Source organism: Suillus paluster (assembly GCF_016628075.1).
Source record: "Suillus paluster strain FC165 chromosome Unknown EDB91scaffold_59, whole genome shotgun sequence".
Lineage (NCBI taxonomy): Eukaryota > Fungi > Basidiomycota > Agaricomycetes > Boletales > Suillaceae > Suillus > Suillus paluster.
The window spans coordinates 175,040-189,393 of NW_024537619.1; the positions used below are offsets into that span (position 1 = coordinate 175,040).

The following is a 14,354-nucleotide window of genomic DNA, read 5'->3' on the forward strand; positions in this document are numbered from 1 at the left end:
AATGTTAAAGACCACAAAGAAACACTGCACCAGTTTCGCACCCTTAACGATCTCAAACGACCTAAAAGAACAACTCCCAGCCTGGCTACACATCGGCGGTCCACCTAAGACATATCATAAGAACAAGAACCTCTGCCTACAACAAACACACAACGCGAAATCAGTAAAAGATCTGAGAAACATAACAAGACGACTAACAAACCAAGATGAGCACCAACAGCAAGACTCATGCCCATGCAACGACTGCATAGATGACTGATTAAAAGGCTGTAAGAACCCACACAAATGCGCAACAACAGGAGAAAAGATACTCCGCAGCCTCCTACCCAAATACAACCCATACTCATCACCAAAAAGGGACGACCTGACACTAACACACAGAAGGTTAGAAAAAAACGCTCAAGCAAGACGACAACCACAACAAGGAACCACCTTCAACCCTTCCATCACGATAAAAAACAACCTATCTGAGGGTTTCCGCATCTTCGTCAACCCAACAAGACCCATCCACATACCAGCCTACCGCCTGCGTGCACCACAAAACAGACAAACCGCACAAAACAAACCACTCACCATCTTCACTGACGGCTCCTGCACAAACAACGGGAAACAAAACGCGAAATGCAGAGGAGGAATCTGGATAACAAACAATCACCCACTAAACCGCGCGATAAGCATGCCCAGCACTCACCACTTCAACCAAATAGGAGAACTTGTAGCTGTCCTCGTAGCACTACAATCTGTAAGCCCACTAACACCTGTTAAAATCGTAACAGACTCCAAGTATGTAATAAATGGTTTAACCACTCACCTAAATGACTGGGAAGACACTGACTGGATAGATGTGTCCAACGCCCCTCTATTCAAGGCAATAGCATACCAACTAAGACAACGACCAACCCCTACATCCTTCCAATGGGTGAAAGGACATAGTGGCATCAAAGGAAATGACAAGGCTGACCGCCTAGCACAAAATGGAGCAGCGAAAACAGAAACCAACGCCATCGACACATACGTACCACGAAACTTTGACCTACAAGGCGCAAAACTATCGTGTATTACCCAAAAGTCAGCATACAGAACACTCATGAACGACACACACCTAGAATACCATAGACAAACCCTCGTCCTGCTAAGCACGACCAGAGACGCTATTGAAACAATAACAACCACACTCGAAACTGACGAAACAATATGGAGGAGCTGCAGACACAAAGACATTGCGAAGAAAATCCAGATGTTCATGTACAAAACACTAAACAACGCTTTCAGAATAGGTGAATTCTGGCTACAAATACCCACCTTCGAACATAGAGCTAGATGTAGCACCTGCGGAGAAACTTCGGAATCAATGGATCACATCCTCACACAATGCAACAACCCAACACAAAAGAAAATATGGAGCCTAGCCAAAACAATATGGCCCAGGAAGCACAGACACTGGCCAGACCCCACAATAGGACTAATCCTAGGATGCGGTGCGCTATCCCTCCCACAGCCCCCTCGAAATCGCGACAAAGAAAACCAAACAACCCAGAAATACATCAAAGGAGCATCTCACCTCCTCAGAATCCTAATATCTGAGTCGGCCTATCTTATATGGACGCTAAGGTGTGAAAGAACTATCAAAGAACAAACACATACCGAAGACAACATCACAAGTAGATGGTTAAACACCATTAACCGACGCCTACAGTTAGATCGCGCGATAGCAGCTCGAACAAAAAGATCATCTAAGACCACTGCACAAGTCCTCCAAACTTGGGCCGACATAATCGAGATAAACAACAACAAAACAAACCATAATAATAACGATTGGGTAACCAACCTAGAGGTTTTAGTGGGTATCAAACTACCCAGGCCCTCGCAGACCGAGGCCACCAGGTAGTATACAGAGCCCCACACTACTCCCAGAAACGGAGTGTGCATAAGTAGCATTTTCCCTCGGACGGCGCCGGCGCGCCGATATAAGCGTTTTACGTAGGGCTAGACAGCGTCAGTTGCTTCGTAATTAACTCGCTTTTCCAAAAAAAAAAAAAAAAAAAAAAAAGTAAATTTACGACATAGTGTGTTTCAGCGCTGTGGCGTTGGCTATTTAGCGTGCGAAGCTCGAAGGCAACGACACAGAGAGAAGAATGCTTTCGGTCGAATGACAGGGTAAAAGTCTGGGATTCGGGGGTCCAGAAAACACTAAGGTAACTCTAGTACTCCGACTCGTATATAAGTAAGTACGGCTAAAGCTATATGAGACTCGGGATAAACAGGCGAGGGGTAAAGTTAAAGGGCAAAGAAAGATAAACAAATCAATAGGACCTGGTACGTGCGCCTAGGCGCAGTCGTTACAAGCGCTTTCCACAATAACAAAACAGCTTCCCGCAACACTTCCGCCAGTCACTACATGGAGGAGCGAGGTACCAAGGCCTGAAAGTTGTCTATTTGCCAACGGCTCGTACTGACTGTGGCATGCACAAATTCCATTTCGTGATGACCTTTCGCGTCTCGACGTCCACAACTTTGCATTTCCATCACGGCTTCCACTTGCAAGAGTTGGTTCCTTTCCTTTGAATTTTACGATGTAGAGGTAGGATCGATTTAGCGAGGCGTTTGAGCTTGCATTGACATTATCTTCACAGAACGCTGAACTCGCTCGGAGAGCATCCACTTCGCATATGCGACCCACCCCTCGAATGAGAGCATATTTTTCACGTCCGACACCTTCACATTGGACATCTATCTGGCGAAAGCATTCGCCCTGCATGACGCGCTGAAGACAAGAAGAACAAAATCTCCAGCGCATCCGAAAGTCGCGACTCGTGACCTCCAAAATTTACTAAAGGAGCATGATGTCAGTGACGCAGAGCAACGGATGCAAGATATCGTCCGTGCGCAGGGCCGGTCGTCGAAGAAAGGCGGAACGAAAGCCAAGTGAATTTCCTGGTCAACGGTCTCACCCGCTCAGAGCAAAAGAACTGATAGTCATCTCTGTGATTGCGGTAGGGAAGCCTTCGAAATTGAATTAAGCGCAGACGGCGATCTTGTTCGATGTACTCTCGACTGGGGAATCTGGGGCCACCACCGGCAGGCGGAGTATTGCATGCAGAAAAACCACTAACTATGGGCTTACAGGAGTAAAGAGTCGTAGTATTCCTTGATAAGAAGTACCATTTGTTACCAATGAAACGAACGAATGTTTTGTTAGAGTAAAAGGTGATCCTATATCCGGGAGCTTTGTGACCAGCTGCTAGTTGAAGCAATGAATGATAAATATGTCGCACTACTTCTCAGCTCAACATCTACACTTCTTTTCGGTTAACACAGATACCAGGATGCAATCTCCATTCACTGTGCCGAATACTCCGTCACATTTCGCCAATAGCTACATGCGTCTAGCTCAGCACATTGGCTCATCGCAAATATAGTACAGTACTCACGCGCAACGCTCGAGCAAGGCCATATCGGTCTTGAAAGTGTAAACGTCAGGTACTCCCGCGGATGTCTCGTTGAACATCATCTCTGTGAGGCCTTGTCGCCAAGAATTCCAGGAAGGTGTGATGTCTCCTGGGGTGTATCTGTCGTCAGGAGTCTCGTACATGGTCATAGCCATGAATGAGTTCGAGAAAGCAGTGATGAACTGGGAATTGTTATATGAAGGACCACCCCTGAAGCAGTATGCATCAGAGTAGGGGTTGAACCATGGCATCAACTTACGAAGTGAAGTAGTATACAACATCTTGTGCGTGCAAGCCAGGTGGAATTGCGAACTCGCCCTGCTTTTGTTGAGCACACGTAAATTGAGACTTTCCTCGAACTTGCCTTCCAAGCTTGCTCTCCAAATGCTTTGAGGAGGTAATAAGTTGGACAAACGAATATCGCTGAATCGAGTCATGAATCAGGGACAGTAATAGATTCCTTGAAGGACATACGTACATTCACCCATCACAAGATTTGCCTGGTTGACGTTGCTTCCCTGGTTCTGGTACATCATCACTGCTCCTGCAACCTGAGCAGAACCAAAGTTCGGGAAAAGCGTTTGGACATAATCTGCGATATCCAATGTCGTCGACTGGTTCACGAAGACGTTCCCCTCATGCGAATTGGTTACGGCAAGAAGGTAATTCTAAGGGGAATGGGCGTGAGTTTCGTTGATGCGATAGAATGCATAGATCATACAGCATTCAAGCGACCCTTGCTAATCGTCACAGTAGGTCTCTCCACAATGAAAGTGCCATCCACGACAGGGACGAATACCCACGTGCCAAAGAAGCCGTCGATGTTGATGTTGTAGTTTAAAGTTTGCAGCGTATTGACGTCTGCGGCACGCAAACAAGAGAGGGTATCCGAACTTGAGCTACAGCTGAGTTGAGGGTATTATAGCTCGGGAATGGCTACATATAAGCTTTGAAAGAACTCACTTTGTTCCATCGACGACCTCACTGTACAGCATCTGGTGGTGGCATTCAGGACGCCACAGAAATTCACCTCATACACAAAATTCACCTCCGGAATTCGGTCATGATAGTTATATTGTGATGGCAAGAATGTGGAACTCGTTATGGCAGCTCTGAAGAGGGGAGGCTGGGTATTTCCTCCATGAGCAACGAGATGCTGTAGTACGGAACCGGCACCTGAAATGACAAGCGTAATAAACAAGGCTAACGATGACGAAGAGTACATATCGCAGCTTACCAGCAGACTCTCCCCAAATCGTTACCTTCGTGGGGTCACCGCCAAAACTACATATCTATCCAGGAAAAGTTTCCTATCAGGTGAGGTACAACACTCGAGTAGATATTTTGCTCACGTAGGCCTGGACCCACTGTAGCGCATAATTTTGGTCGACTTTAGAATATCACGCTCAGCCGAGTCTGAAGAACTGTCAGACCATGATGATCACGTACGTAGTCCAGCATTGAGTGCACCCCCTTCTTTGACCGCTTCTCCAGGTAGGAAACCTGGCGGCAGCGTATAAGTTTGAAAATACGAAGAAGTAGCGAAGCCATACCGAATAAACCGAGGCGATACTGAACTAAGACCGTAATGACACCGTGATTCGATTCCATAATTAGATCTGCGCCATCGTATGGGCTCGCAGCTCCTTTAATATACCTGTACCAAAATCGGTTCATCGACAGAGGAACATTGAACATGCTACTCACCCTCCTCCGTGAATCCATACGACAACTGGGAGCCCTCCCGACGGTGTGGCTACCACTTCACTTCCGGGAGTGTATACGCTGCCGGATGCAACCATCAATCTCAAATGTCAACGTTATTGTTCCATGGCAGGGCTTACTTCAGGAATAAACAGTCCTCCGACTGACTGATAGCCCTTTTCCTCATAGAGGCGCTTTCAAAGGGATTTGTCGAAGAATTACCTGCGGTAGCTTGATAACATGCATTTGGTTGTGTGGTAGCTTGTTGAACCCCGAGGATGGTCGATGGGGGCTGAGGGGCTGCCCATCTGAAGTTGCCTATGTGTTTAGTGCGTAAACTGAGATTGTATACAACACACAAAGCTGGACGCACCAACTGGAGCAGCCGCGTACCGTATTCCAAGAAAGCTAGTGATGTTTGTTACTGTGTCCACTGATCCCTGGTACTGAGCATAACCTAAGTCGATGGTAGGTGCAGAAGTGGTGGTCGCCGGAGAAGATAATGCTTCTAGTGCAAGTAAAGCCTGTGACAAGGACAATAGTTTGGCTTTAATCGACATTTTCAATCTCATATATCGCGCAGTGAGAGACAACTCCGATCAAGTTGGCGAAATCGCGCTACCTGACGCATGTGGCGTCATAAACGCTGCCAGCGAAGCGGTTAGTTACTCAACGGCTTTCCACTTTGGAACATTTCAAATTACATACTGCTGTTCGAACAAGGTTTAACCATTCCGGATCCTATGACTCATGAACAGAACCGCCTGTTGCTTGGACTTGGGGCTGGACTCCGGTTCGGGTTGTTTCGGACTGAACCCAGTTGAACTACCACCACATCAGCACTCAGGCAAGATGTTTGTATAACTTTCAGTGCATTTTTTCAATATCTTTTTGCACCCAACCCAACCCACTTGCGTTCAACCCCGCAGAGGTACGTCGAGTCAGCCAACTGGTCGTTGCCAGATCTTGATGCACTAATTATTTTCTCAGTCAGCCCATCTTATTTTCTTCGGTCACGAAGCTGCTGTATCCTCAGTCGCTTACTAACTACCGTTACACTCCTGTCGAGTTTGAGAAGGATAATGACACTGACAATTACTTCCGAGAGTCCAAATTATTACCGCATCGAAAGCTTCATGTGCTACCGATCGTCACACCGCGAAGCAGATACCACCTGTCACGTGATACCCTGCGGTAATATCACACAAGTTGGCTTATTTCTGATTCCAATTTATATCCTATCACTCTATTTCTAGCTTTACACATGGTATCTCACATCCACTCTTAGGTTGTATGGCACATTTGATAGTTGTGTTGCACACCTGTAAGGTTGTGTCGCGCACTTGACAGTCACACCGCCCACCTTGGGATTTGGAGCGTCGTATCCGAGCACCTAGTCTGGCTCTCAACGCTCGCCGGGCACCCTTCAGTGAGAGAAAACAATTTAGCAGCGACACCTGCAGGGTCCCGAGAGCCAGGAACACTAAGAGGTAGCACAAACGATCTTCGGGGAAGGTAGGACGGTAATGGAATAGGAAAGGTGGAAAGCTTCCCTTACGGACTGGTATACCGTTCAAGGACTTGTGGCTCGTTGATGGCCAGGGTGAGCATGTGAGCACTGAGATTTGAGGCCTGGCCAAGTCTTGCGGCCAAAATTCTTGTACTTGTGTCACTGAGTAAGTTCACCCTTTTGTTTTAATATAATATGTTGTCGACACCCTCTTTCTCCTTGTGACAATATTTATCTGTGCCCTTGATTAAATGCTCTCTACGGTAAGTGAGAGAAGATCCTGCAAAGTGACGAATGGAAATTGGCTGTGCCATACGAGCGAGTGAATACACACAACTAAGCCTACGATACCAGAACAGTACACATCAGTAACAGTAGTAACTTTAAATATCATAAAATGTCCAAGGAGGGTGCAGATATCATGAATTTGGGTGCACAGTAGCGTCGATCACCTCCATCCTGACATCAGCACTTTTCTCAGGCAACGGTATCGAATTCTCTCTCTCCGGTATCGAGCCGTCCTTCCCCGCTCCCTTTTCTATCGACCTGCGGGATTGACCCGAGTCAGTCGCGCCCTGTTTATCCATCGGTACGGCCTCTATTTCGACGTGGCTCGAATGTAGGTTCTGTGCCATGCGCTCATCCATCTCCCGCCGCGCCTGCTTTGCGCGCACGAAAAACACGCTCGAGCCCAGGACCATCACGAACACGCCGTGCAGTATGAACGCTGCGTGCATATTGTACGGCGGGGACGCAGTCCACGACGCGCGCAGGGCGCCTTCCGCTGTACACAAAGGGCGTCAGATAAAGCAACTCGTTGCTGGATAATGACGTACCGAGGATGAATATGATGCCGAATGCGTTGCCTCTGAGAACGCAGAGTGAGCATGAAGAAATAGGATACAGAAAAAAGACTTACACACACCACAAAATGGCGGCACTGCCGTGTGCATTTCGTGTAAGCTCGGCTCCGAGCTCAAGGGCGATTGGGAGCATCGTTATGGAGCAAACACCGATGATGACCATGATCGCGAAGATTCCTCCGGTGTTGTGGGGTTTTACTGGGTGGGTGTTAGTTCACATATATATCGAGGACGGGATAGAATGAGATCGACATGATCGTCAGAAGATGATCGACCACGAGCTACAAATGATCTGCCACGTCATCGATTCATTGCAGAAACAGTCAAGGTTCCCTACTTCAAAGCAATTCGCAAGACCGCGCAAAAAGGCGACATCGTCTACCAAGTGAACTGAACCGCACTCACCAGCCCAGATCAAACTCAGCCACGCCCCTGCAGCCATCGGGACAAGTATCTTTAGTGTTATGCCCAGATGATGGGTCAACACCCAATCGAACAGAGGCGCGGTGACCACACTACCAAGGATCCCGCTCGATAGGAGAGTTGCACCAAAGAGGCCTGAAGTAACGTCATCATATCCCTCAGGTTCCTGTGAATGCCATGTTTAGCGGCCATATTTGATACTGAGAAAGACTCACGAAGTACTGCGCAGAGAGGATGGTAAGTGCGTTTGTCCTGTGCAATTTTTCGTATGCGCGTTTATAAAGCAAGGACAAAACACTCACGCGCCAACAAGCACACCGAAAATCAGCGTAATGATGGTAAAGTCCAGCCGTTCGTGAGGAGCCATGTAAGCAGGGTCGGAGGGGCGAACTTTCCCCACCATCGCAAGCAGGAGAGAGTAGAGTGATTGTGGGGCCTTGGAGCCTGCATATGCTGCTCAGAAAAGTTAATAACCTTACACGTAGAAGGTTTTCGATACGAGGCACGCCAGACGTACTTGGTGGGCTTGGTGGTTCACTCTCGATAAGAAAGAGGGCAGGTGCGACTGCGGTAGATACGATCGCTAGGACCAGAACCTGTTCCAGTGCACCGTCAGCCATTCAACTATAGAGAAAAGTTCGAGGAGACTCACAGAGTGCCTTGCAGTACCTAGGGGACTAAGTAACTGACCAAGAGCGCCGCCGATGGGATTGGCTGGCGGGTCCAAACTGAAGATGATGGTTGGAAAAATTTGACGAAAGGTGACTCACCGATGGCAATCACCATTGTGGCTGTCGTTCGGCCTTTGAGGTCAAACCACATCTCGGAATACTTCGGGCCGAGGACTTGGAAGACAGGTTGAGATATTGCCGAGAAGAACTGCATGTGATCAAGACACAAGGTGGACGGGAGCAAGAAGCGATTAAGTGACACGCAAATACATGAGAAAGGGGTGCGCACCTGTCCGAGGAAGAGTAGCGCATAAGCGCTCTCAGGGGACAAGGACGTGATGCTGCCTGCATAACGCACCCAGCCTGATACGAGGAGCATCACCACACCCACATCAGCCTTTGGGAAATTTCCATATTAGTTGAAGCAGAACAGGTGGAAGGGACTCACACATCGGCGAATACCGAAGCGCGTACAAAGGAGGGGAACGAGGAGGGAAACAGGAATGTAGACACAACATATAATGTTGCCGAGCCAGTTCACTTGGTCAATGGAAATGGCAAATTCCCCAGAAGCTATTTAAATACTATCAAGTAAAACTATTGTGCACTGAGGATGGATACGCACTCTCATTTGATATGGGCCCAAACCATGGCCAGGGCATACCGGTCACGAGGCCAAGTAAAATCTAGGCATGGATAGCACTGCTCAATATACTAGAGCACGAAGTCTGATGGGCTCACAAAACCAAAAAGGCCAGCGAAGCGGCGCCTGTATAGGCGGTAAATGGGGACTTGCTCCGCGTCACTGTTGTCCGGGCCCTGTTTCGCTTCTTCGACATGACTGATGCTGATTTGGCGAGCTAATTGTATGGTATCTGCGATTATGGTACCGGGGTATGATTCAGACTGCACTCTTGAGATGGACAATGCACCGGTACGAGGTTGTGAAGTTGAAACAGGTGCATGGTCCTGTGGAGCCATGAGACTGGTAGGGGCCCTGCCAGTGGAATTGAGTAGTCGCAGTAGTGAAATACTACGGACTATAAAGACAGCACACTGAATATTATGTATGGACCTGGAGTATGACAATCGATAAGAGCAACATGACCCAAACTACAAAACAAAGTGACGCCACGTACGACACTGAGCCCGATGATATGACATTCAAGACAGCTCCTAGATCCGGCCTTGCATACATGCCAGTTCCGAAAGGTGTTGTACAAAAACATATGCATGCATCCTAAACAAGGGACCGCGGGCCAGCGCTCCAGCGCTCCAGCTGTGACTGTATCTTTAAATATATCTGGTACAGCTTGACCTAAAGCTTACGCACTATTACTTAATACTTCAATTTACATTCACACATGTGACATCAGTGACGAGACTTTTCATGACTTCTCTCGCTGGCGGCCGCTGTACACGTTCGTGACGTTCATCGTATACTTCCTTGGACGGTCGCTTCCAACATACACTGGAACCCTTCTCAGAGTCACAAACTTGAAGCTTGAAAGCCGACCGGTACCATAGCAAGAGGATACGACTCGGACAGAGATGGTTATGAGTACTAGACTAGTTTATAACGTGTACAAGTAAGGCTGTAGCCACGTCGTTGTGAGGACTGTGACGAGCTTGGAGATCATTCAAAGTAAAGGCGGGCATTTCAATCTCCACCAAACGTTGGTCCCTCCAAGCAGAAGTTAGTGCTGAACTCGCATATTTGCGGAGGGTGCAAAAGTTTACGGAAAATTATCGTGGCGGAGACTGCCATGGCTGGTAGGAGTCAGGACGTTTGAGGACTTCCTGAGCTCGCTTGTCACGGTGTTCGTCCAAGGCACCCAGTCTGGACTTACTGTAGCGACTTCGACAAATCAAAGACACGAGTAGCTCAATCGGGACCTCATTTTCGAAGGTTGTTCTTGATGGTCTATTGAACATGATTTGCATTTGCACTGACGGAAAAGAAAACAAGGAAAATGGACAATGATATGATGCGAATATTTGGTGTAATGATTGAATGCTCTCTACCACGGTAAGTGAGAAAAGATCGAAATGACCACCAACGAATAGTAATAGGCTGTGCCATACGTGCGAGTGAATACACACAACGAAGTCTACAATACCAGAACAGCATACGTCAGTAACAGTAGTAACTCTGTAGATCATAAAATGTCCGAGGAGGGTGCAGATATCATGAATCTGGGTGCACAGTAGTGCCGATCACCTCCACCCTGACATCAGCGCTTTTCTCGGGCAACGGTATCGAATTTTCCCTCTCCAGTGTCAAGCCGTCCTTCTCCGTCCCTTTGTCTAGTGACCTGCGGGATTGGCCTGAGTCAGTCGTGCCCTGTTTATCCATTGGTACGGCCTCTATTCCGACGTGGTTCGAATGTAGGTTCTGTGCCATGCGCTCATCCATCTCCCGCCGGGCCTGCTTTGCGCGCACGAAAAACACAGTCGCGCCCACAACCATCACGAATACACCGTGCAGCACGAACGCCGCGTGCATGCTGTACGGCGGGGAAGCGGTCGATGATGCGCGCAGGGCGCCTTCCGCTGCACACCAAAGACGTCAGACAATGCGACCCGTTTACTAAATGAAGACATACCGAGGATGAATATGATGCCGAATGCGTTGCCTCTGAGAACGCCGAGTGAGCATGGAGAGATGGGACAAAGAAACAAGACTGACGAACACCACAAAATGGCAGCACTGCCGTCTGCATTTCGTGTAAGCTCGACTCCGAGCTCAAGGGCGACTGGGAGCATTGTTATGGAGCCAACACCGATGATGACCATGATCGCGAAGATTCCACCGGTGTTGTTTGGTTTTACTGGGGAAGGATTAGCTCACGGATATCAAACACGGGATAGAAGGAAGACCAAAGAAGGCATCGTCTACTAAGTGAATTAATCCGCACTCACCAGCCCAGATTAAACTCAGCCACGCCCCTGCGACAATCGGGACAAGAGCCTTTAGCGTTATGCCCAGATGATGGGTCAACACCCGATCAAACAGAGGCGCGGTGACCACACTGGCAAGGATTCCACTAAATAGGAGGGTCGCGCCAAAGAGGCCTGAAATGGCGTCGCTATACCCCTCAGGTTCCTGTCGATTCCATTTTTAGCGATGATATTTGGTGCTGAGAAGAAAAACTCACGAAATACTGCGCCGAGAGGACACTAAGTGCATTTGTGCTGTGCGATTTTAGTACGTGTGTTCGTACAGCAAGGAAAAAACACTCACGCGCCAACAAGCACGCCGAAAATCAGCGTAATGATGGTGAAGTCCAGCCGTTCGTGAGGAGCCATGTAAGCAGGGTCGAAGGGGCTAACTTTCCCCACCACCGCAAGCAGGAGGGAATAGAGTGATTGTGGGGCCTTGGAGCCTGCATATGCTGTGCAAAAAAAGTTAGTAACTTACACGTAGAAGATTTTCGATGTGAGGCACGCCAGACGTACTTGGTGGGGTTGGTGGTTCACTCTCGATAAGAAAGAGGGCAGGTGCGACTGCGGTAGATATGATCGCTAGAACCAGAACCTGTTCCGGTACACCGTCAGCCATTCAATATAAAAAAGTTCAAGGGGACTCACAGAGTGCCTTGCAGTACCGACTAGGGGACTAAGTAACTGACCAAGAGCGCCGCCGATGGGATTGGCTGGCGGGCCCAAACTGAATACGATGGTTGAAAAACTTTGAGGAAAGGAGACTCACCGATGGCGATCACCATTGTGGCTGTCGTTCGGCCTTTAAGGTCAAACCACATTTCGGAATACTTCGGGCCGAGGACTTGGAAGACAGGTTGAGATATTGCGGAGATGAACTGTATGCGATAAAGGCACAAGGTAGGCAGGAGCAAGGAGTAGTTGAGTGACATAGAAATACATGAGAAAGGGGTGCGCACCTGTCCGAGGAAGAGTAGCGCATACGCGCTCTCAGAGGATAAGGACGTGATGGTGCCCGCATAGCGCACCCAGCCTGATATGAGCAGCGTCGCCACACCCACTTCAGCCTTTGAAGAAAATTCTCCATTAGTTGAAGCAGGACAGGTGGAAGGGACTCACACATCGGCGAATACCGAAGCGCGTACAAAGAAGAGGAACGAGGAGGGAGACGGGAAGGTAGACACAAGATAAAATGTTGCTGAGCCAGTTCACCTGGTCGAGGGAAATGGCAAAGTCTTCAGAAGCTATTCAAGTTGAATGCTATCAAGTAAAAATAATGTGCACTGAGGATGGATACGCACTATCATTTGATATGGGCCCAAACCATGACCAGGGCATACCGGTCACGAGGCCAAGTAGAATCTAGGCACGCTTAGCATCGCAAGGGATTAGAGCACGAAGTCAGGTGAACTCACAAAACCAAAAAGGCCAGCGAAGCGGCGCCTGTATAGACGGTAAATAGGGACTTGCTCCGCGTTGTCCCCTTGCTTGACTTCTTCAACATGACTGATGCTCCTGCGGCGAGCTAATTGTCTAGTATCTGCGACGATTGTATCGGGATATAATCCAGACTGTACGCTTGAGATGAACACTGCATCGGGAGGTTGTGGAGTTGAAACAAGTTCATGGTGAGCCATGAGACTGATAAAGGGGGCCCTCCCAGTGGGATTGAGTAGTCTCTGTAGTGAAATACTACGGACTACAAAGAGAGCGCACAGGATATTATGTATGAACCTGGTAGTATGACAATCGATAAGAGAACTATAAACATGACCCGAACTGCAAAACCAACTGACGCCAAGACACTCATGTATGCCGTGTCTTATGACATGACATGGACTTTCCCGGGCACCTCCTAATCTGGCCAAAGGAATGGCATATGTTCCGGTTCCGAAACATGCCAATCTCAACTTACATGTGATCAGTGACTGTCATGGCTCTGCCTAGTACCGGCAGCTTAGCCTAAAGCTTACTCCCTATTAATACTTTAATTCTAAAGTGGCTTCTATCGTGGTATATCCTTCATTGGTCGCCCCACAAAACACATCGCAGCCTTCTCACAAACTTGAAAGTCCACAGGTACCATTGCATGCTGCGCAGAAGGATCATCAACCCTGCGTCATACGAATACATAATCGTAAAATGTCCCCTTCCCCGCCTTCTTCTCCACTTTCTTCCCCGCCCTTCTCACAGGCGATGGTTTCTTCGCAGGGGACCTCGATGGTGACGACCCGCTCCGAGGCTCGTTCCACGCACTAAATCGGGTGCGCGCATTCCGCACGTATACATCACTGCTCCCTCGCACGCCGTCTGCGCGCAGAGTGCCATTCAAATCATTAGTTTCCGCGAACCCTTCGTCAAACTCAAAGTCTGACCCACCGATCACAGACCATGATCAGGGTGCCTCCAAAATCGCTGAGAACCCTCTGACGGGTGCTTTATGTTCTCTGTCTGACGCAAAGCCTGACTTTAAGTTAGACATGTGAATGTCAGACAGAAAATCTGATATGGTACCAAGTTGGGATGTATCTGTCGGTGGTTTCCATGTACCTGATCTAATTGCCAGGGCCCAAGGGATGTGTGCCTGGGAGTATTTGGCACCTGACGGGTGCAACCGTACTCACTGGCCCACAAAGTCAACTTCGTGAGTATCAACTTTCAAGTTGTGTCTTCGTCTACTCCGACTCACTCGCCGATCGTGCGGCATCCTCAATGTATCCTGTTCTGATATCGTCGAGAAAAATATGCGGTATGCTGCCGTTGTACTACCGCTCGCAGTAACAACAGCCTT

The 14,354-nt window shown here is 48.4% G+C and overlaps 4 protein-coding genes across 4 annotated transcripts; 1 reads left to right on the forward strand and 3 right to left on the reverse strand.

The window, feature by feature from the left end:
* Positions 1–568: 568 nt before the first annotated feature.
* EDB91DRAFT_1058283 (ribonuclease H-like protein) lies at positions 569–1,888 on the forward strand (the record flags this gene model as incomplete). The annotated part of the gene is made up of 1 exon (XM_041314145.1): positions 569–1,888. A coding segment is annotated over one exon (1,320 nt), but the record flags the coding sequence as incomplete, so codon positions are not given.
* A 1,539-nt stretch (positions 1,889–3,427) lies between these two features.
* EDB91DRAFT_1058221 (Alpha/Beta hydrolase protein) lies at positions 3,428–5,713 on the reverse strand (the record flags this gene model as incomplete). Its single annotated transcript, XM_041314139.1, has 14 exons — positions 3,428–3,659; positions 3,709–3,767; positions 3,799–3,872; positions 3,928–4,117; positions 4,171–4,354; positions 4,413–4,444; positions 4,498–4,652; positions 4,687–4,741; positions 4,802–4,839; positions 4,899–4,952; positions 5,003–5,106; positions 5,157–5,234; positions 5,294–5,471; positions 5,527–5,713. 14 exons carry the CDS (start codon positions 5,711–5,713, stop codon positions 3,428–3,430), a joined length of 1,620 nt encoding a protein of 539 aa, XP_041173846.1.
* Positions 5,714–7,082: 1,369 nt separating this feature from the next.
* Positions 7,083–9,601, reverse strand: EDB91DRAFT_1251877 (MFS general substrate transporter; the record flags this gene model as incomplete). Its single annotated transcript, XM_041323431.1, has 13 exons — positions 7,083–7,447; positions 7,500–7,531; positions 7,583–7,724; positions 7,932–8,115; positions 8,165–8,201; positions 8,252–8,402; positions 8,467–8,545; positions 8,602–8,663; positions 8,720–8,828; positions 8,910–9,017; positions 9,069–9,193; positions 9,246–9,306; positions 9,362–9,601. The coding sequence occupies 13 exons, from the start codon at positions 9,599–9,601 to the stop codon at positions 7,083–7,085; spliced, it is 1,695 nt and encodes a 564-aa protein (XP_041173847.1).
* A 1,207-nt stretch (positions 9,602–10,808) lies between these two features.
* EDB91DRAFT_1058247 (major facilitator superfamily domain-containing protein) lies at positions 10,809–13,200 on the reverse strand (the record flags this gene model as incomplete). Its single annotated transcript, XM_041314141.1, has 13 exons — positions 10,809–11,173; positions 11,227–11,258; positions 11,310–11,451; positions 11,543–11,726; positions 11,779–11,815; positions 11,865–12,015; positions 12,080–12,158; positions 12,212–12,276; positions 12,333–12,441; positions 12,523–12,630; positions 12,683–12,807; positions 12,865–12,925; positions 12,979–13,200. 13 exons carry the CDS (start codon positions 13,198–13,200, stop codon positions 10,809–10,811), a joined length of 1,680 nt encoding a protein of 559 aa, XP_041173848.1.
* Between the last annotated feature and the right edge of the window lie 1,154 nt (positions 13,201–14,354).